Source organism: Strix aluco, chromosome 29 (assembly GCF_031877795.1).
Source record: "Strix aluco isolate bStrAlu1 chromosome 29, bStrAlu1.hap1, whole genome shotgun sequence".
Taxonomy (NCBI): Eukaryota; Metazoa; Chordata; class Aves; order Strigiformes; family Strigidae; genus Strix; species Strix aluco.
In genome coordinates, this window is record NC_133959.1 from 2,917,765 (window position 1) to 2,940,372 (window position 22,608).

The 22,608-nt window shown below is 45.1% G+C and overlaps 1 protein-coding gene across 20 annotated transcripts in view; it reads left to right on the forward strand.

The window, feature by feature from the left end:
• PTPRS (protein tyrosine phosphatase receptor type S) overlaps positions 1-22,608 on the forward strand; it is a 162,781-nt gene that overhangs the window by 87,464 nt on the left and 52,709 nt on the right. For all 20 annotated transcript variants that reach the window (XM_074809089.1, XM_074809088.1, XM_074809087.1 and 17 more), the window contains 2 exons: positions 4,037-4,225; positions 13,943-14,053. In XM_074809089.1, coding sequence (XP_074665190.1) covers positions 4,037-4,225; positions 13,943-14,053 — 300 coding nt within the window. The remainder of the gene's footprint in view (positions 1-4,036; positions 4,226-13,942; positions 14,054-22,608) is intronic.

Below are 22,608 nucleotides of genomic sequence, written 5' to 3' on the forward strand. Positions count from 1 at the left end.
AACTTGACTTGGTTTGCTTTTTTTTGGTAGTGACCTGAAAATCAGGCAACGTTGAAAGCAGATTAGTTCTGTAGCTTATGAATAATGTCAGAGCAATTTACACTCAGATGCCTTTTTATAAGGAGGGTACATCGGGATACATTAATACAGTGTATTACCTGCACTGTTATGGGGTCCAACACACATATCTAAGTGTGTGTGTATTGTGTATAAGCCTGCAAATTTTAGTAACGTTGTTAGGCTATTACTATTTTCATAGTAAAGCTTTCAGATCAAAATAAATGGAATCAACAGACGGAACATGTTACTGAGACTCCTCCATGTATTAAAATTATATCTGGCTCTGTAATAACAGTTAACTAAGGCACATTGATGGAAATAACTCGTTGATGTAATTTCACAAGGTGCATAATGCCAGGGTACCTGCTGGGGAGGGGACATCTGTAAGTGTTCATAAATTTAATGAAAAGAACGGGGATAAGCTTCAGGAGTGCTGGATTTTGGTCCTGATTCTGCTTAAAACTGGTGTCACTCAAGCTGCTTCATCTCTGTGTTCTTGGTCCTTCCACCCTGAAGTGAGGATAGTTGGCTGCTTAGAGACCAGCCAGCATCCATGAGCTTGGCCGCATATCTCCAGAGAAGAGCGAAAAATTACTCTTCTTCTTCACTTCAGCAGCATCCTCACTGTGGCTTTCTGCATTCGGTACATAGCACGTCTGTACATGCTCACACCCTCCTTCTCCTCTAAATTATTAAACGACTGTGCACACCCTGCGGGAAAAAGAGCAGCAGCAACACCCGCTTTATCTTTCTTTATCATCCTCATTTCCAGCACAGCTAATTATCTAAACACTGAGCTGCCACCTTCTAGAGTGACAAGGAGGCAGCGAGCACCGGGGTCTCCCTCGCTGTAGCTGGCGACCTTTGCTTTTTCTGTACGACCGTCTGTTGTCAGTGCATGCGCCCAGGCTGGTTCGAGGCGTGTCCCCCAGCACAAGGCATGTCCTCTGGTAGGATTTATTATAAATGAACACCGAAGTGCTCTTCTCTTCTCTCCCTGCCTCCCTCCTCCCCTATTCTTTCTCACCCTACTTTGTTCAGTGGCCTTGAGGTAATTCACCAGCTTTTCATCGGGGGGCGGGGCGGGGGGGGCTTTAAACAACTCAGAGCAGGTATGAACAAGGTGTTTGGGGTGCTCTGTTAATATGGCAAGTGCAGCACGTGAAAACATTTGCCTGCGTAAGATAGCATGATTTTCAACAGCAGGCAGCTGCCCAGATGTGCCCTTGAAGCATCTTCAGCTTGCATCTTGGTTCTTTTGTTCTTGCAGTTGCCTGGGCTGCTTTTAGAAAGAGAATTCACAATGCAAGCCATTGCTCATTTATTTTTTTGGTAACAGGTTTGGGGTGATGTTTGGGGATTGATGGGGAGGGTGGCAGGGCATGTGTGTGCATGTCTTGTGGGGATTGAGTTGAGGTTGTAATTGCATTATTACAGGGAATCCAATTGTTAGGGGATGAAGGCAGTTTCACTTTCCTGGCAGGAAGGAAATCTGAGCACTTGAATCAGTGCAATATGTGATGTTCTGAGATGCTTCCTCCGCTGATCTGATCCTCAAATCTGATCACGCCTCTAGTCGCAGTTGTTTTAATTAAACTCAGAGGAATTCTGCACATTGTGCTGCAAGATTAACATTTTTGTTTAATTAGAAACACTCAGTAATAATAGTTGTACCAGGCCTCCCCCAACACACACACACGTGCACACACACATACACACTCACACACCCACCCTGCCAGTCAAGAGGTTTATTCTCTCTGTGGATTAATTGGTTGATGAAATTAACGGACACGGGTTTGAGCCAGGTGGAGTGGCATCACCAGGGAGCAGGATAAAAGCAGTAATCAATAATGATGTCATCTGCAGCCAATGCGGCAGCAGCTCCGCGGCTCCTTAACAACACACCACCGCCTGGTTAAATAGCAGAAGGGAAGAGAAGACGTTAAAAGCCTGGCTGAAAGCTGTGCAAAGGCAAAGCGATTCCCAGGGCCCCTCTGTCCTGAGCTCACTTTGGGGGGGGGGCTGGGGTTTTGCAGCACACATGATCTGCGAGAGCACACACTGTTTGGAGACTCCTACAGTGCCCAAGCACAGCCTGGTGAACTGAGATCTCAAAAGGTTTGGTTCAGTCCCTGGTTAGAGATGTTTATGTTTCTAATTTAGAAGGTGATATCGTGGTTTAGAGGTGCTTCAGATGCACCAAAATGACTCGCCTTTATACAACTGTAAGTCTGTCCGTACTGGGAGATCTGTATTACTTTAGCAGTTATAAAATGGTACGTGTTTTTGTTTGTGGTCAGATTCTTTTGATAGATGAGGAGAGGTGTGGTTAATACATTTCGCTCTCCAGTGAGTCACAATAGATCCTTTATAACTCTCCAACAATGGTCAGAGGAAGGAAACAATGCACATTTTTAAACACACAATTGAGGCATTTAAACCCTTTTCTTCTCTGCAGTAGCTGTGCGCTGCTAATAACAGTATTAAACAAGAGTTTCTTGGCCTCAGGTATCAGAGCATCACACAAACCTTTAGCTCTGCCTTCATGATTTCATTGATTTTTAGAAGTTGAACGTGAGGCACGGCAGTGTGAAATAGCTCTTACCCAAATCATGTGGGTTTGGAGCTCACGTAGAGCAGTACTGGGATCTGGTGATGCTGCTTTGCTTACAGAAAAAGGCACCCACCACAGCCAGGCCACTGGGTTTCTGCCTTGTTCCACCATCCACCATGGGTTCAGCCATACGTAGTTTGGCTCCATTCCTTCTGATACATAACGCGCCGGCAGCAGGACATGAGCTCTTGTGTTTGCAGTTGGCCAGGATGTTTCCCGACCAAGGCAAAGGTTTCCAGCCCATTTCTGCTGCCGTGTGAGAGCTCCCATTGGTTTCAGTGGGGGACTGATGGTGATGTATGTTACTTCTTTTAAAAACCTGCCTTTTAAAAATCCTTTATGTTATTTCCCTTCTGTTCCCTCACCTGCTTTTGGGATGGATTCAATGCCATAGATTCCCGAGGCTGCGATTCCTCAACGCGCCTCATTTGAAATGATGGAGAGTCCCTCTGAAGTCTCACCCTGGTGCCAGCATCTTCCTTCCAGCTGCCCTCCCCCAAAGACTGATTTTCTGGCGAAAAGAAATGGCACATTCTGGAGCTGTATCAGCCAGCATAAGACAGCTCTCTTCCACTTGAGTTAGGAGGTTGTGACAAAGATTATGGGGGAGGCACTGGGGTTTTATATTAGTTAGCACAAATTAGTCAGCATCAGTTAGGGTTGCCCTCCTCGCCCTCATTAGTGAAGGCAAAGGCAAGATTGAGAGGAAGCAGGAAGCTCAGTTGAGCTTGTCTTCTAGGTGCTGGTGCCACATCCCTCTTCTTCTAGGGCAGCAGCACTCTGAATTAATAAATCTAAAAATCACACCCTGTCTGACAGCACTTGGCTTATTGTTGTTATGTGTGTCCCCTCTGGTAACTACAGCTGGATGATATTTTCCTCTCATTTCTCTCCTAGTTTCCACGGTGTCTTTGACAGGCCTTTTCACGTAGTCGCTTTCTTTATTTCTCTCGTGTGGTTTGTTCGGTACTGGGGGGTTTGGAGGGGGAAGATTAACCCCTCCTTTTAAACAGAAAGCGCAAGTCACCTGACGGGGATTCAGCACAAGACCTGGAGAAACTTTGGAATGACTACTCCCATGCCCCAAAGGGTTTGAATAGATTGCATTTAAATGTAGAATCTTCTTGTGAGACCTTAGAACAGTCACACAAAATGGACAAGCTGTTAAATTTTACTGTATGATGTGTTTTCACAAGCCATCTATGGACCATTTACTGTAGCCTTGTTTTAAATTGCATTGCACAGAGTGCTGGGCAGCAAGTCTGCCCGATGCTTTCTTTGGTGTGTTCCCTTGAACAGCTCCTTCAGCTGCCCCAGTCCCTAGTACGTGTTTAACCACTCGTCCTTTGTTCTCTACCCCAGAGGACCAGTTACCTCCCGGCTTCCCAAACATTGATATGGGGCCCCAGCTGAAAGTGGTGGAGCGGACACGAACAGCCACAATGCTCTGTGCAGCCAGTGGGAATCCAGACCCAGAGATCACTTGGTTTAAAGATTTCCTGCCTGTGGACCCCAGCGCGAGCAATGGGAGAATAAAACAACTGAGATCAGGTAAGGTCTCTGCGTGAGATTGTATGAATTGAGACCTAGATAGAGGCATGAAGAGACTGCTCAGAGGTTTCTGAAGCAGAAGAGAGGGCTGATAGACACAGGCACCACTGATGTGGATTGGGGCATTAGCTTTTCTTTGGGTTTGGGACTCACGTTCTTACTCAGGGAGGGGTTGGAGCATTTTCTCCTCCAACCCATCCTCCTGGCCTTCCCTACTGCCTTGTTGACATAAAGGGAGTCAGAGCAGGGAAGCTGGTTCCTGTCCAGGAGACGCAGTAACTAGTTCACTGGATAATGGTGCTTTTCCAGCTCAGGGGGAACTGGGGACTGGATGGGACCTGAGGGTTTCTTCCTCAGACCAAGAACTGGGTGAGGAAGAAGGCAAACCGCTGCGGCAGACATGACATTTTAGGCCACATGCATCTGGTATAGGGTCCACAGCTCAGGCAGCCTCTGACTGTCAAAGCACGATCCTGTTGGTGTAAATTGAGCCTTTCAAAGCTGGCGCTGAAGAACAGTTCTTGCAGGATCTCTCCAGCACCAAGTCCCTGCAGTCATCGCTGGAGAGCAGTTGTGAGCATTCTGGAGTGACCCGTTGGTGCTCAGCGGCACTGCCCATGGAGTGGATCTCCATGAACAGATGTACCCCAGCACCGTGGCTCTTGTCAGTTTTCAGTCTTTCCCCATCTGCTTGTCCATCTGTCTCTTTTGTTTGTTTTATGTGTGTTGTTTTGTGTGTGTGTCAATGTGACATCTCTTAATAGTCACGTTTCAGGAGCTGTTTTTATACTTGTTAAATCTGCCAGTTCGCTGTGCGAGTGTGTGTGTGTGTGCAGTGAGAGCACAGGTGTATTTGGTTTTGACTATTACTGATGAAGCACTTCCATTTCTCAACTTTAAAAAAAACCCTAATTTCTCTCTGATAGCTGCAAATACAAAACAAGCCTTAGAAGTTTTACCTTTTGACAAAAACTAACCTGAGAAATAATCCTTTTCAAATACTCCTTGGACTGACTGCTTTGACCCAGCCTAGAGAAAACGTGTCTGTGTGGTTGGACCTAGCAAGCACTAGCGTCACTTCAGCTACTCAGAACATTCCTTTGGCCAAGAGAGATGGAGCATTTTCAAGAGTCTTTTTTGGCAAAAGAATGGCATTGTTGCAGGCAATGGGAAAGCAGAGGCTTCAGTGAAGCAACTGGGGTTGCTCTGTTCATATTAAACATTTTACAAGTCAGCCAGTCAAGTGATAGCTGGCTGCTTCTGCCCAGACCTCTGCTGGCTCTGAAGAAATCAGTTCTAACTACTGTAACGCTGGATCTTAACATCAGAGAATGTAACCGCCTGGTTTTTCTCTTGCCTTGTTTGGCAAAGATTCTGTATAAAGACTTTCAGTTCTGTGGGCCACCAGTGGAAAAGATTCAGTTCCAGTTCAGTGTAGCTTTTATACACCTGCATAAATGCATCCTTACTCAGTGAAGCAAACTTACAAGCAGATACTTAAACTGCTTTGTTGAATTAGAATGGATTGTTGAATCCCACAAACACAGATGAGATTGACCTCCTTGTTTTATCATAACAGCTGAGGCAAATGCAAATAAAAAAAAAAGCACTCAGCATAAATAATGAGAGGTAAACTAGAATTATATCATGCTCTGTGACCATGATCTGAAGTGTGAGTAATGCACAGGCAGATTATTTTTAATACATTTATCATCTTGCTAGAATGCCTTTATACTCTTTAACTGGGTTTGATCTGGTGTTTTCTTTAAAGCCACCTGAGTGCTGCATTTTTATTCCAGTGAATTGGTTAGCCTCAGCATGAACTCTTGACCTTTCTGATAAATCAGAAGATACCTGCTGAGAATTAATGTCATTTAGAGCTGCTTTGAATTAGTAAAATGATGAAACCCTGAAGCATCCCTGTTGTCCTTAGGGGTAGAAACCTGTTGCTTGTGTGAAAGGGAGTGCAGGTTCCTGGACAGTCAGGACTTTGAGTTCTCCTATTTCATCTGCTTTTATAGCCTTTCAAAACTTGCATGTTCTGTGATCCACAGGCCTGTGAAAGTGCAGAACATATTGGCATCAGGATCATCCGTACTGCGTTCATATTTTGATCAGTGGAAAGGAGTTTTAAGACCAAGGCAGGGCAGATTCAAGTGTGTATTTGTAACCTGAGTGTGATGTGCAAGGCGATGCCTGTTTGAGCGCTGATGATGCAAGTGCTGCTAAAGTCAGAATTTAATTTAATACATTTATCTTTCCAGAAAACAAACTTTGCTGCCAGAAATGTGGCACTAGCGCATATTAGGGCATTGGATGCTTCAGGACACGGCTAATGAGCTTCAGTGTCTTTCGCCCACAGGTCATCAGTATGACTCCAGCCCAGCTTCTTGGGGATTAACAATTACACCCAACTAACGGGTGTTTGACAAGCCCTCTGTGAATAGGAGTGCAGGGAGGAGGAGTGACCCTGGTGCTAAATCCCAGCTTCATCGCTGCACCTTGTGCTAACAGATTTAGCATAGAGGCCAGCGCCCGTGTTGGCTCTGAAGACACTGAGCCCTGATGGAGACTGGGACAGGCTGTGAGAGCAGCAGGACAGGACAGTCACCCAGATTCTACCCTGGAAGTGAAGTCTTCAGGATAGCAGTCATGCTGCTTTATTACAGAGGGTGTTAAGAACTGAATTTATATCGATATATGAGTTAGTGGCAAACATGCATATTAGCTCATTAAGAGGTACAAGTGAGATGTCATGCACAGAGCTTTGCAAAATTGGGTAGGTGTGTCCAGATTTGGTTCTCATTTATATTAAAACTGAATGTTTTGCTGGCAATGTAAGTGGACCTCTGAGACCATGGTCATTATACTCACATCATCCCGGGGACCCATTTATGTTACGAGTCTTCAATATAATTGAGAAACAGGTGATACATCATTAACCATAGTGGCTGTTCTCTATCCAGTATTATTTCTTCTCCTTTCCATCTCCAGATGAACTTCCCAAGCAATTGGAAATCTATTCATGCTTGGGGGTTTTGACTGAATCAAAAGCTGAGTTGTCAGTCAAAGGAGAATGGGAAGAACCTCTGTCTAGGCTCCTGCTTCCCTTAGATATACGTGAACATCTCAGCCTTAGAGACCCAGCTTGTCTAAGAGTTTAAGTGGTCTTGGTGGTGGAAGAGAAACGGATATTTTAGCTTGACCCTGATGCAAGCAGTCTCAGGACATTTAAAGCAGGAGGCAATGTCCTTTGCTCAGCCGTGCCACCTAGGGGGGATTAACAGGAGGCAGCCTGCAGCCACCTTACATCATAGAAACACTAAAACCTTTTGTGTCTTGTGTGTGTCTTCTGTTTTCTAAATAACTGGCTATAACAAACTTCTTTTTCTTTTCCCCCCCCCTCACTTTTTTTAACATTCAGAGACCTTTGGTAAGTTTGTTCAATTAAAAAAAAAAATCAAACCAAAAAACCCCAAACCTGCTAATGTCCAGATTTGTAACCCTTGCCCTTTAAACTAATTCCCTTATAACAGCTTCTTGAGAGGCATGCTCTGCATTTCTTCTACTAACTCTTTCAGTAGGGATATTCTTCCCTCTTAATGAAATTCTGCAGGGGTATTGCAGGCTACAAAAACAATAATAATCCTAATTAATATATCTGTATAAAGAGATAACAGCTAAATATGAACCTCCTAACATTGGATAGATTTTTTTTTTTTGTGTCTTAGCAACAGTTGTCCTGGAATTCCCCAATTACACAATAGCTTGTACCCTGGAACTGTGATAATTGTGTTCACACCTGCAGGAGGTCTTGGAGTTTCACATCTAACAGGGTTATTGGCATTTTCAGAAGGGAGAGATGGGGGTGCGACATTCTCAGATTGAAGCTGAAAATCATGGGTCGTCAGCTATGGGAAAGGGTTAAGCAAAGAAAAAGCCCCCCCCCCTCCAGATCATCTCTGTCCCTTGAGAAGCCAGGAGCCTGTCTGCAGAACTCACATCACATTTCCTCTGTGTGCCAAGTCCCCTTTTGTTAGAGATGTAGCAATTGCAGCTGTCAGCCAAGATCCGGCATTTTAAAATTGCAGAAGACCCTTGATGATTGCTTGCTTGTTTAGAATAGAAAGCTCCCTCCAGCCCTCGGGAGAGGAGCAAAGCACACACATGTTCTCACACGTGGCCTGACAGAAGGTGGGGATGTGTTTTCTGTCATTACCATGGCAATGGTGACTGTCCTCCTCTCCCTGTTTTCAAGGCTTGGAGAATCCGTAGGCAGCTTACTGTGTGGGAAGTCAGAGGAAGGGATGGTGGAAGAGCAGATCCCGTCCTCTGTGACAGAGGGGGACACCTGGCACGTGGTATTCTGCCTGGCACCGTCTTGGTCCTTTATAATCCAGAGGCAAGTCCTTTAAGCTGCCTTTTGCCTCTGCTGCTAAACACTAGGCTGGCTGCCTGGGCTCGTGCAACCTCAAAATTTGCCCTAAATAAGCAGATCTCCGTCCAGATCCTGGGAGGCCGTGGAAGGCAGTATGACTAGTTTGGATGCATCTCAAAACCAGCTTTTCCCTCAGAAAGTCAGTGTCCACCACGAGTTCTTCCTCCTTTAGTTTTCCTGCAAAGCTGGTGCCCTTATTCTGCCCCAGACAGTGGTTAGCCTCGTGCATTTGCTCATGCACCGTTAGGACACCAGGCAAGCCAGGTACTGAGCACAGGTACCTCCCCCCCAAACTCCTTATCAAATCTTACAGGACCTGTCAGAGTCCTTCAGAATTATTAATCTATCTCAGATCCTCTTCTAGCACCATCCTGCTGCCCCTATATTGAATATGAAGCTGGTTAGATGTGAAACTCCAACAGTGAAAATCTACCATCTGTGTCCCTGCCGCCGTTCAAACTGCTCTTTCCTTGCAAGTTACTTGATCTCATTTCGATTCAAATTCTGTCCCCTCCATCCCTGGTGTGGGGCATCTTGCAAAGCATGTTTTGCTCCTCACCTCTGTGTCCCGTGTGCCAGAATTAGAACTGGAAAGACCAAGGTGGCATTGCTTGGCTTATCTTGCTCTCCAAGAGCACTGCCTCCAAGACAGTCTGTCTCCGAGAGCTGCTGACAGCCGACTTCCAGGGGCAACGCTAATGCTTAGAGGGAACAGGGAATAACTAACCTACAATGACACAAGAAGGTAACAGTTGCTGTTGTATCTATACTTACATAGCTTTAACTTCCAGCGTGTTTCTCTGTCAATTAGAGTGAACCTTTGCAGGAAATTGCCAGGCTTAGCCAAGGCCAAAGAAGCTTTATAGAGGTGGGTGATGTTGGGGTCTCTTCCCCTTCTCTACCCTCTTCCCATTAGCCTTGTTCCAGATTTGTGCCACAGATGGCAGATTTTCACTCCAGTTCTGAGACAGAAGGATGTATCAGAGGCTGTTTTTATTTCCACTGAATTGAACTATAACCCTTTGCTGCTTAGTCTCTCTCTCTCGCTCGCTTTTTAAAACCTTCCTGCCGTCTCCTGTGTGGAGATCTGCCCAAGTACATGCTCCTCCCACCTCTTTCTCTTTCAAGTGCTGTCTCTCCAACCTTTGTCCTGATAGCTAACCAGCCTGCTTTATTAACCTTAGCTAGTTCCTAACCCTAACTAGATGCTAACTTTTCTCTAGCAGATAACCTAACCTCTTAACTAGAAGCTGAGTATAACTAGAATCTAATATCCTAACACTATAATACCTCTCTTCCCTCACCTTTGACAAATAAAGGTGAACTGTAATCAGTATCTGTATATTTTTACCTTCTATCCTGAAAATGGAGGATTGAACCGCAGCACAAGAAGGATGAGCAGGGCTGAAGGATAAGGAGGGAAGGGGTTTTCTGGTGGTTAAGGCAGAAGATTGGCACACAGGAGGCTTTGACTCCTGTTCTTGCCTCCGCCACAGACTTCCCTCTGTGACCTTGGGCAAGTTGCTTCACCTCTACCTCGGTTTCCCCATCTGTGAAGTGGGTGTAATAATGCTGCTGTACCTCACTGGGGAAAAGGAGTGTAAGGCTGATATTTATCATGTAATATGCTCTGCGAGCTCTGGCTGGGAGGTGCTGCAGAATGACAGCATTGTTACCACTGCAGAGAAGCTCTTGCATTTCTCCCTAGTAAGAGGCAATACTTGTAATTGCGGAATCTGCCCTGTTCTCAGGATTGGGGTAAAAACAACCAACTAAAACCCCTTCTTTGATAAGCTGTGTGACAAGTTTGAATGCCGCTGTGAGCAAAAGGACCTGCCGTGTTTTCAAAGGAAGATGGTTGCAACCTCAGGAGGTCAAACGGGGGGACAGTGGTTTTACCATTGACTGTGGCACGGTTCACCAGCCACAACGTCACTTCCTCTCATCTGCGAGACCTGCCTAGGCAGGAGACTTACGTTAGGCACTTAGAGACAACTGGAGGGGGTTTGAATAAAAAATAACCCAAGGGAGATGCAGTCAACAGGCAAGTGTAGCAGGACTCTTCTCTTTCCATACAGCCCGCTCCTGCACTGGTGTCAGGGAGGTCTCCAGAGCAGTTCCATGAGGTGGCCCTTGCACTCGTACAGTAGCAGGGCCTTCCTCAGTGCAGAGCCACTGGCTTCAGTCTCTGGGCGGAGCCGCTGACGGATACCTGAAGGTCCTGATAAGGTCATGTGTTGAATTCCTTGCACATCTGTGCCAGTAACTAAAGTTTGAAACTGGGAATTTGCTAGCAAAGGTGGGATCAAACCTGCAACACTTAATGTGATGCAAGGTACCTGGATGACCCTGTCCCTGTCTGGGCTAACACGGCCAGAATGCCCACCCTCTGCCCCAGGAGTGATGGAGATAAACGCAGGTTCATCATATGTTCTGCAAGTAGCAAACAGCAATGTTAGCTGAGAGCTTGAAGATTTTCTTTGCATTCTGAGCAACAAAATGGAGCCAGTCTTAAGACTTTTCAAGCCAAGTGCCATGGAGGCTCTGCAGACAGCCAGCTGAATTGGACTGCTTTAAAAGGGGCATTCCCCCCTCAAGTACCCCAAGCCCTCTTCAGTCTGTCCCTTTAATTTAAGATGAGGTAGAGCAGGAAGTTTCCTACTGGGAACTGTCTTCCTTGACTCAGGTCCTTTTCCCACGGGCAGTCCAGGTGTTTGGGGTTTTATGGTCTTTTCACTTATTTTCTTTGTTTTCTTTGCAGAAGGTACACCGATCCGAGGTAAGACACCCCCAACTCACTCACTCACCCACTCTCCAAACACTTCTCTCCACTCAGTTCCTGTTTCATTGACCTGTGCTCAATACAGATTCTTGTTGTTGTTGTTGTTGTTATGTTTTCTTGTCCTGCTTCACCTCTGGATATTTCTTTTTTACACCTGTCTTTATTTTATATATGGTTATAATGTCCTTTTTTGTTTGCTGGGTGCACTTGGTAATACTGATACTGTTATTCTAATAACATCTCAGGCTGTGCTGCCTCAGATTTATGGCAGAGTTTTAAGAGCTAATCTCTCCAGGACTGTGAAGGACTGAAGTTTATCTTGAGCATTAAATGCTATCAAAGCTTGGTAAATACTTAGGACCTTCTCCTGATTGTTGCAAAGTGCTCCTGAGCCACTGATGGTGGTGAAAGTTTTCCAATCCTTTGCTCAGTCAGATCTTCAGCACTTACCATCTCAGCGTACTCATTTGTTCGGCTTCAGAGCCTTCCTTCCCCTTCCTCCCCACTCTCTTACCTTTAGGTTTCTCTGGGAAAGATACCTGTGGTAAGTAGCTTCTGCACTGTCTCTTTAATGGAGCCAAAAAGATACTAGACCTCAAGCTGTCATTGAAAATCAGCAGGAATTTTGTGGGCACCTCTTGGAAGACCCTGCTTTGTTTTTATCTACACTGGCAAATTTAAAAGTCCGTAATTCTCTGCTGGTAAAAGCAACAGGAGGTGCTGTAGGTGAGATTTACTTTTTCACACATCATCTCTATTGGCTCCTGACAAGTGCTGAAAACTCATTGACCTCTCTACAGTATAATTTCTACCATTGCATTCACCAGCAAAGCTGCAGTAGTCAAGATGAAAGGGGTGAGTCCGTATTCCCCTGGTGAAGCTGCTTGCCTGCAGTTCATGCTTCTGTTGCTGCTCTGCAGTGTGGCTTCGTCTCCCCTTGTGTACGCTCAGATAAGCAATGCTCATGAGCCACACAAAAAAATTGTCTGGAACCAGTGGAAGCAACCCACAGATTTGTCCAAACGAACCGAAATTTCAAAACTCACTGACCAGCTCTCCACCAAAGTAGAGCTTTCCAATGACAGAGAATGCTCGAGCTGTAATTCAGTATGAAATATGCTCAGCTGGTGTCTCAGTGTGAAGCTTCAGTCTGTTTGGTTTCAAACTCCTGTTATGCTGAAATACCCACAGATTCTTTTGAAATGAATTCAGTTTGGTTTAGTGGCTTGGGTGGGGTTTTTCTGTTTTTTAGTTCTGTCTGTTCTGCCTTTGGGAGCTACCAGGCACAGTGGATGCTGGCAGGAGTTGCACTATCACACCCCATCCCTGTCATAAATACTCTCACAGCCTCACGTCTTCCCACGCAGCATCCTTTTTCACCCATGCACACACAGAGGAACATGAGCTCCGTGTCCTCTTCATGTGAACACGTTGGTTTTTCGTTCCTGAAGAGGCTGTATCTGCAACCAACAATGATATCATTTGCACTTTTCTCACTTGAGATTTTATCAATAATACTGCACTGAGATGGAATTGTTTGGTTTTCATATTTAGGTTTTTTGCAGAGATGGGAGTTAAGAGTCTTACCACATGTGAGCTCCGTCCATATCTGTAGTATAATCGTGTACTTCTAATACATAAAACATTTGATAGCCTCTTGAATTATTTATGTAGTATGTATTTTAACTGGAGTTTTGCAGGGATGAAGCCTTCTGAGGTAAATGAGGCAATTTTCTTCCATGTAGTTACATGCTGCATATCTCTGCATGTTTGCTTACAGGAGTGTTTAGTATGGGCTCTGGATATATTCTTGTAGGCTGCAATAATGTACAGGTTTAAGAAAAACCTTAATCCTTTTGGCCCAGTTGGTGTAAACCACACAGGCAGTTTTGAAGTTCCCATGCAGTATTTACAGGGTTTTCCCTTGGGAGCATTCCCTACCAGTCAGGTGCTTTTCACACTGACTTATCTCCCTGGGCTTCCTGTGAATCAGGTATTTAGGCACAAAACAAAGGCACCGGTGATAAAAATGCTCCAGGGATTTGGGTGACAAAGCCTTTCACTTTTATGGTGACTGCTTCAAATCGAGCAAGGGAAAGTCAACTGCCTCTGATAGATTTCTGGAGATCACAGTAATACAGATTATTGAGGTTGATTTCATGAGTTCTGGTGCAGAGCGCCTGCATTGCAGAAGCCACAAAGGTGGTACTTTGGCTGATCATTTCAGTACCGAGAGTAACACTTAGTGTAGAGGGGGGTATTAAATTTTCTCTTCCTGATGGGTACGTGTCCAGCTGTAACACCGAGCACAGACATTAGCTGATGTCAGCAGAGGGCTTGGTGCTTCCAGAGCTCATAGCCCAGGACCCCCAGGCAGTGCCCCGCTGTGTGTTAGCCCAGGGGGAGGAAAAACCAAAACACTTGACGCTATTGCTCTCTCTTCAAAACAAAATGGTGATGATCGTGTCTTTGCTGCGGTCTTCTTCTCTCCTCCCAGGTGGCCTGCAGATTGAAAGCAGCGAGGAGACAGACCAGGGGAAGTATGAATGCGTCGCCAGCAACAGCGCTGGAGTGCGCTACTCCTCCCCTGCTAACCTTTACGTGAGAGGTAGGGAGCGCATCGGCTCACAACGCTGGCAAATATCTCCCTCCCCATGGCCTTCCTTTGTCCCAGCTGTTTGATTCGATCCTGTCCCTCAGCACAGGGGAAGCACTGGTGTTAATCGGTTGGATCCTTACGGTGCTCTGCTGAGCTTGCACGGGGATCCTGGTGCACCCTGACTTCCTCCCCATTGCTGGTGGCTCCAGCTACCACGCCAGAGTTGCAGAGCAGCAATCAGCAATACAAGGCTGTGGCACCCACCGTGAAGTCAAGTGTCACCCAAAATAGCGTCCCCAAGAATCTGCCAGCATCAGCCTGCAGAGCCCAGAGGGGAGCGAACAGCTTTGGCTGCAAAGAGGCCATAATCCCATTTTCTCCCAAAGGATCCCTGCTCTCTGGAAGTGGGAAGGTCTCAGTTCTACTGGTGTGGGTGTGAGAGGAGGGGAGGACCCTCTCAGCCCCCTCCACTGAGCTCTCTGTCCCCCGGATCTCTCCAGATTGCAACAGGAGGGTGCATTCTCACTTCTCGCCTAAATCCCAGCTGGTTTTCCCTTTGCCAGCAGTAATTTGTCACTGGTTCCTTGGGCATGAACGCTGGCCGTGGGCACAGACTCACAGAAAGCTGGAGATGGCCAGCAGACATCTCTGCTGCAGTGACAGATTCCTTCACCCATGTAGCAGGGGGAACAGATGACAGGGGGATTGGCTTCTGCTTGATGCCCCCTCGATGTTCTCACACCCAGCGGGGCAATAGCCTTTCTGCTTTCTTTGTTATTTTATTTTAATCTCTCTGACCTGTAATATTTTGTGTGTAGCTTTGGTTTAATATCTTTCCACAGCAAAACCCTTTTGGTAATGAGAGAGCAGGGCTGGTCCTTCTCGCTTTTTTAAAAAAAAGAAAAATACTATTGGGAGGAAAAAAGAAAAGTTACATCCCAGCAAACTGTTCCCATTTCCATCCCATCGACAGAGGAAGCGCCTCCCACCTACACTCACGTTAACTCTGCAGTCAAATGCAGAGCCATGCTCCTGTGTGCACTCCTTTCTCTCTCTCTTTCTCTCTCTCTCGTGTCTCACGCTCACTAAATCACATGCACATGGAGAGAAGGCTTTTAATAATTTAATGTTTCCAAGCTAAATTTTTAAATAGCCTTTTGTGGCCAGCTGGAAAATTGCGTTTGAAATTTGCCCTGTCACTTGGGCCCCGAAATTCTTCTTTTGGGAATGTAAATCTGGATCTGATACTAATTCAGGGCTAAATCCTTTGCAGACAGCTTAGCTGGAATGTTTTGGGTTCTTTTTTTTTAAAAAAAAAAAAAAGAAAAGAAAAAGAAACAGGAAAAAACGTGGGGATTTTTCATTTTATTTCTAAATTTCCTCTACCTTTCTGGCCACTCGGAAACTACCCAGGAGACAAAGGTTGTAACCATGGAGTTGCTTGTCTCCGCACCTGGCTAAGCGTCGGCTCCAGGTGGATAGCCCTCTTTCTATCCAAGTTAGCCTGTGTGTACCTGAGGCCTGCCTGAAAAACAAAGCCAGCATTAGCCGGCCGAGAGAGTGCAGAAAACACCGTGTAAGCAAGCTCGGCCTGTGGTTTGGGTGTTTTTCATGCTGTTTAATTCCTTGTTTCTTGTGTGTTAATATCGTGGAAAGGTAAAAAATTTCTGAAATGGATTTGCTTTGGTGGGAGGGAAGGTTCATGCACATTTTTCTTCCCGTTTTTTGTTTTAAAAGAGTCTTGAACACTCTTGTGTTTCCAATTGACTTGTTTCTCCCATAACATGCTTGTCTCTATAGAACACCTGGGATAGGAGTTGTAAGTTTTAACATTACAAGGAAATGTTTTGGTTTTGTTTTGCTTTTCTGTTCTTCTTCTAATTATTTCTTTTTCCTTATTCAGTCCCATTGTGGAGTTAGTGGAAGCAGAACCGGGTGTGGGGGCTGGTGGGAGCACGGGCTGGGGGAGCGGATTTCCAGCTTGGGATCTCCTTTGTATCGGGTCTTCTCTGCCTGGTACAGGTTCCACTCCCCCTTCTCTAAAGAGCAGATGGACTTAAAGAAGTGAGAGCTCCTTTCTGGGGTTGGCACCTCTGCCGGGTGCTGATTCTGAATTAGGATTGCTCACAGTCTGACCTCTGTACCGAGCTTGGTTGTTCTCAAACAAAAGGTACCTAGCTGGATGGGAGGGGGAAAGTTAGGAAGGCAGGAAAGAGGGTCGTTACTATCTTCATTTTTTTTCCTTTCTTTTTATTTTGGTTAAGAGAAAAAAAAACAATCAATTTGCAGCTGACAGCCTTGAGAAGGCCTTTTTTTACTCTCTCTGTGTTTCCCCTATTTTTCTCTTCTCCTCATGTCATTGTGTTCCGCATCAAACCCCCTTAACATCCCTCAGAGCTACGAGAAGGTTGGTGTGGTTTTTTTCTTTTTTACTTTCTTTACCCACATTTTTACATTCTTAAGAGAAAAAAAAAAAAAATTTAAAAAAAAAAAAAAAAAAGAGAAAAAGCAAGAAATCTTTAAGATGAGCGAGACCCGCCCGTTCCCGGGTCTTGCAGAGATGAGTTGAGTTGCATTGTGGGCCTCTCTATGCATCCTTTGGTAATGTTGCTGAGTTCTTGCACTTTTTTGTCGTCATGGTTACCTTGCCGTTTGGACATTGGGCCTGATGCATGATAGGAGAATGTAACAATCTTCTTTGCATGCCACTTTTTAAATTAATTATGAATTATTTTTTCTATATATAAATATGTATAATTTTTTTTTTTTTACAATTCTGGTTTATTTGAAGTGGATTTACTTTCCAAATTTTTTGTTCTGTTGGGTTTTTTGCTTTCTCTTGATTTCCTGTTTCAGTTTTGATTGGTTATGCTGTGCTGTAGTTTATTCCAAACGCATTGTGAGAAGCCAGTGTTCCTGCCCACCCGGTGGTAACTGAACTCCTCAATCCCTCCAGGAGGAAAGGAGTCACACAGCTCTAACGCCTGTCCATGGAAGCCCTGCTATTTGGGACGAGCCTTTGTTCTGGGGGGAGGGAGGGATCTGGGAAGTGGAAAAGATGGTAAGAAGCCAGGGTGTTGTTCCAAGAGTTAGAGCAGACCCTGGGTCACATAATTATTTACGTATTTCTTGGAGGTGTGGCTCTTGTTCCACATCCTGCACACAAAGAAAAACCCTGATCCCTGCTCGGAAGGGCTTCCCTAGCAATGCAGAACTCGCTCGCTGGTAACAGGCCATTTCCCTCCAGTAATATGGAACTCGCTGCGTGCGGGAGCTGATCTGTCAGCCCGGGATGGGTAGAGACAGAAAGCTTCCTGCTGCGTTACTGAATCACACGCAGTTGTCTCTCCTTTAGCACCCATGTGTGCGTGGAGAGCCCCATCATCAGGCAGCGCCTGGTCTCATCAGCAGAGCTTGGCAGATTCCCTCGCAGGAGGGGAGTGCCTTGTCCTTCCAGTGTCGGAAGTGAAGGGCAGCCAGCCAGCCACCCTCTGCAGAAGGGTACCTGGATCTCATGGCTCTGCCTCTCCCCGTTTACGCTCTTTCTTCCCTGTCACTGAACCATTGTTGCCTGGCTACAGGCACCTTAAAAACCAGCCAGGTCCAGAGGAGGTAGAGCCCTCCTTTCTAAAGGAGCGTGGAAGGAGAAGTGCAGCAGTGGTAGACACAAAAGAGGCTGCTGGGACACATCTGGCAGCTGCGTCTCTATTGTGAACAGCAACAAGAAATCTGACAAGTTACATTCTAGCTGAAAATGCCTCTTTTCCCTCTTCTCATCTCCCTGTTTATCCCCATTAAGCTTCTGTTGCCTCCCATGTGTGCATCCTGAGCGGGTGAGCCACATGGGATAGTAAACAGGTGGGTTTTTTGCAGTGTGTTAGTTGTACCATTGGTGCTTGGTGCTTTTGCCCTTTGCGGAACTGAATGCCCTTCCTTTCCCTGTTTATGCATTTCCCTCTGCCCATCAGTCCTCACTACTCAATAATCTACCAAAGGAGTGGCTTTCCTAGTGTACAGGTATTAAAGCTGTGTGATTTTTGAGAAATCCAGTGCAGTATTGACACAGTATCTGTCTCTCTCTTTCTCTATCTCTCTCTTTCTCTCTGTCTGTCTTTCTCTTTTTCTTAAAATGCTGAGATTTCAGTGCTCGGACCCTCAGTGCTGGTATTCCCCCCTCCCCCTTTCAAGTCTCTCCCCCTCTCCCCTTAGATACAAGGGTACCACTCCGAAATGCTGCACTGTTGATAATGTCTTTCTGAAGCGGCCAGCTGTGGCTCTTCTAACTTTGATGCCAACAATAGCCAAAATACATCCCCCAGCCCCAATGCTCTATTTAAAGGGAAAAAAAAAAAAAAAAAAAAAAGGCTTGTTCTATTTAAAAAGAGCAAGAGAGAAGGAATAGTATTTGACATGAGGTATTCCCATCCCACCTCCCTCCTGCCTAGGACTAAAATGTGATAATCACTACTAATTACAGGATTTTCCTTCATGAATAGGAGTTTGAGTTTCAGGATTTAGGTGCAACTAAAAAGGGATTTATACACCATTGTTTTTTCTTTGTTTATTTTACCTTTTATAAAGTATTTCTAACTGTCCAAACTGCACTGCTGCTGCTAGAATCTCTTGTGATCTGAGAAGGTTTTAAGATTAAATTCTTCCATAAGAGCCAATAAAAATAATAATAATATCAACAACAGTAAACTAAAGCTAAATTGGATGTAGTCTTGATAGGCTGCAATGACACTGGGCAAGGAAATAGAGACTTGATACCTGGCTAAAAGAGCTCATATGGTTTGCTAGAAGTTATGGGCATGGCCTTGATATTATTGGTTAAGGGTTTGCCTTGTGTATTATTACAGATCAGATCATGCCATGGTCCAAAATAACAGAGAGTCTGCTAACAGGGAATTTCCAAGGTCAAATGCAGAAGTATCTTTGTGGAGACCCACAAAAGCAGATCAGAAGTAGGTAAGATGAATTCTGCCACCAGCCTAGGGTGTGTGAAAGTTTCTGGTCTGAGCCAGTTGTCCAGATTCCACCTGTAGTCAGTGAAAAGAAAGACACAGTTCTGTTGGAGAAGTCAGCACACCTTAAGGTGGGGATGCTGATTTTTGGGGGGAGCTATACAACTCGTCTGGCTTTCAAAAGTGTCTTTGGATGCTTCTCTGTATCCCTAGGGACACAAATACTATCAAACTTCTGGCCCGTAGTGATTGCAGGAAAGGACAGATTCCAAGTCCCGTGGATCAAGAGATGTCTGTCTCACTGCTGGTGTTTGAGAGCGTCGTGCCTCCCCTTGCACAGCGGCAAGGACTTGCTTAGCAGAGGGGAGGCTGGTTTGAGAGCCTGGCACTTCTCACAGCTAATCAGAAAGCAAATGTCAGTTTATAGCTTCCACACAGAGAGCTGCATGGCCTTCTTTCGGCTAGGGTGGAAGGGGAAACATTTTTGCCCTTTTGAAGAGGCTTTGAATCTTGCCCAAAAGGGCTGCGATGCTTACTCCTCACTCCACTTTGGTGGATAAAACCAGGTTGAATCGCTCACACCCGACAGTATTTTTCTCCACGCATCAGTGAGTCAACGCGTGCAGGGTCCAGGCTTTGCCCCAGAGAGGGCATATGTCTGCTTGTCCAGGATGGGCCACAGCTGTTTTGCCCCCTTGAAACGGAGCACTTTGTAGCTCTCTTAATTTTGAAAGCTTCAGACTTCCACCTCGATTGCTCTCTTTTGATCCAAATAACCAGCTGCTTGGCTCAAGATAGAGCGCTGTGTGTAAGGACTGACTGCCTCTGCGTGCTCTTCCATATTACAAAGGGAAAGGAAGAATGAACAATGAACCGTAGAGCTGTGTGGGCTGTGCTTTAGCAACCTCTGAGTATGCCGAGCTGCTGCTGTTGGTACAGGGCAAATTGTCATGGTTGAATTTACCAGAATTAAAAATTTTCCCCTATTTCACACAGTGGTGCCCCGTCAGGAGTTACAAAAGGCAGCAGTTGTGGTGCTGCAGGGATAATCCTTTTTCCCCTTCACTCGAGCTTCTTGTTGCTTTGCTCTTTTCAAGCCCAGGGAGTTTTAAATGGTGCAGCAGGCATTTAAAACAGCACAGTGCACTCGCTGTGCCTGCTTAGGCCTTGCTTCTTCTGCTACGGGAGTCAAGTGCAGTGCTTAGTCACCCAGAATCAGGTTCTGCAGCCCAGGTCCTGCTGAGAACATTTCAAATATTTTTCAAGGCTCTCTGGAAAACCTCAACTCATTGAGAGACCAAAGATGAAAACAAGCCAGGGCTAAACACGTAATAGCAAAACTAATTGAAATCAATTAAAATAAAACCCATAGAAAACGCAGAAATAGTGTGCCTAGGACCTCAGGAAATAAAGCTTCAAAATACATTAAAATGTGACTAATTTAACAAATAATTTAGTCTGTAGCCTGCTCCTGGGTTCAGTTTGGCTCGTGTGTAATTTGACCATCAAACCAGAGCTGCTGGTTGCTCAGCCCATCCCTCAATAGGCAAGTGGAATGGTTGCTAAGCTTTTTGGTTTCAATGCCATTTAGAGGTTAGAAGGAAATAATTTCACTTGCACTATAGATTTAACAAATAGCTACAAGGTCAAAACAATGATATTTTAAAATGTAGGGATTTTAATACCTTTTTAGACTAGCATTGATAAATCTTTTAATGGAAAAGGAGGGAGGCAGAACCACCACTAGTTTGTACAGCTGCCCCTGTAGCGCCATTTTCCAGGCGCTGGAGTTCAGGGAGGGAGAGTTCTGTGCCAATTTTGAAGCGTGTTAGCACTTCCATGGGTGGGGGAGCACCCTGTCCGTGTTTGGGGTGTCCTCAGCTCTGAAATTCTAGTTTAAAAGCAAACAAGCAAACAAACAACTTTGCTGTGTTTCTGCAGAAGGATTTCTCAAGGGTATCAGGAAATGGAAATGGATACAAAAAGCCACCCCCCCAAAAAAAAAAATCAAAACTGTATATATATGTATATATATGAATATCTCTCTATAGAGGGCACTTTGCAGGAACACTGTGCTGTACTGATCTCGAAATCTCTGCCTGCCTGTGTCTCTTACACCTTTTGCATCGCTGTTCTCTTTGTTTTAGGGGAAAAAATTAGATTACACCTTGTCAAATTAAAATCACAAAAATAAAATAGTAAAGCCTGTGTTTAATGTTACAGAGCTGCTTGAAAAACAATTGGGTTCAGATTATTTTATATTCAATCCTGTAAAAAGCTACAGAAAAAAAAAAAAAAAATTACAAAAGACCAGAGATGTTCAGCCAGCCTGTCACTCAACTAATGTGTTTTTTTAAGTGGAAAAGTAACAATGATTGGGAAGGTAATGGATTTCCTCCAGACCAAATCCGAGCCTTGGTCTCATTCTTTATTTATCTACCTATTTACTTATTTATTTTTATTTACCGTGAAGGAAATTAGGAAGGAGATGGGCATGAGGAGGGAAGTATCTCGTCCTCTGGAGGGACGGAGGTCGGAAATCCAAACCCGAACAGCGTCTCGCCCCAGCGGAATGAACTTGCAATTGGAATGGGAGAGGGAGAAGGCAGAGGCGGCTGCACGGACAGCACGGGGGCAGGGACGGACCACCTTTTGGGAGGGGAGGACAGGTGTAATCTAAGCTTCACTAATAATGTAGAGGCTGCACATTATTTTGGCACCCTTTCCCCTACCCTCTCCTCATTTTGGAGCAAGACGGAATGACTCCTGTCTCACCAAAATGGCCAATAATGTCCGCCTTCTCACCTCATTTGGAGCAGCAGCTTGCTGAGTGTCAAAATGTTTAATACCATTTGGTTTTGTTTGGTGCTTTCAACCAGTCACTTCACTTTCTTTTGTTTCCTTTTTCAATTAATTTATTCTTTAAGATATAAAATATGTTTATCTTTTAGTTGGTTTAATGTGAATCGGGGTTTGAAGTGACGGGTTCTTGTCTAGTACGTTCTCCTTTCCCCACCTCGCTCCTTCTCCAACATTTTTCTCCCTGAGCTAATCTGGAAGGGGCTTAAAAAGTGGAACCGGTGGGTTTCCTCAGCACAAACTGGTTGGTTGGTCCTCAGATTTCTTTCACTAGCAGCGTCCTGGGAACACATTTTAAGGATGGATTCTGGTGTTGCAAAAGTCAACCCTGGATCTCCCAGTGTCTCTTCCGATCAGGTCTGTAAATCTGTCCCTTTCAAAAACATCTCTCACCTTGTGGACCCCAGCTCTCTTTTTAACTGAGTGGTGGTGGTGGGGAACCTTAGTGATGTTGATTGGTACCTTCTTGTTGGAAAGAGTAATGCACCGAAAATGCCACTCACAGAACACAAACTGGGTTAATCTCTGCATCCGTGAGCAGCAACAAAACCAATTGGCTTTACAAGGGTGTGAAAAGTTATGGATCTGTTCCGTTTCTAATGAAGCTTATGTTGAGCCAAATTTGGGGTGCAGATTTGCCTGTTGAAATACTTACCCAACAGACAATATTAAACAGACTCATAACTAACTGCACTTAAGAAATGGCTTCTCTGCATTGAAGTAGTTTGACTTGCATCACAG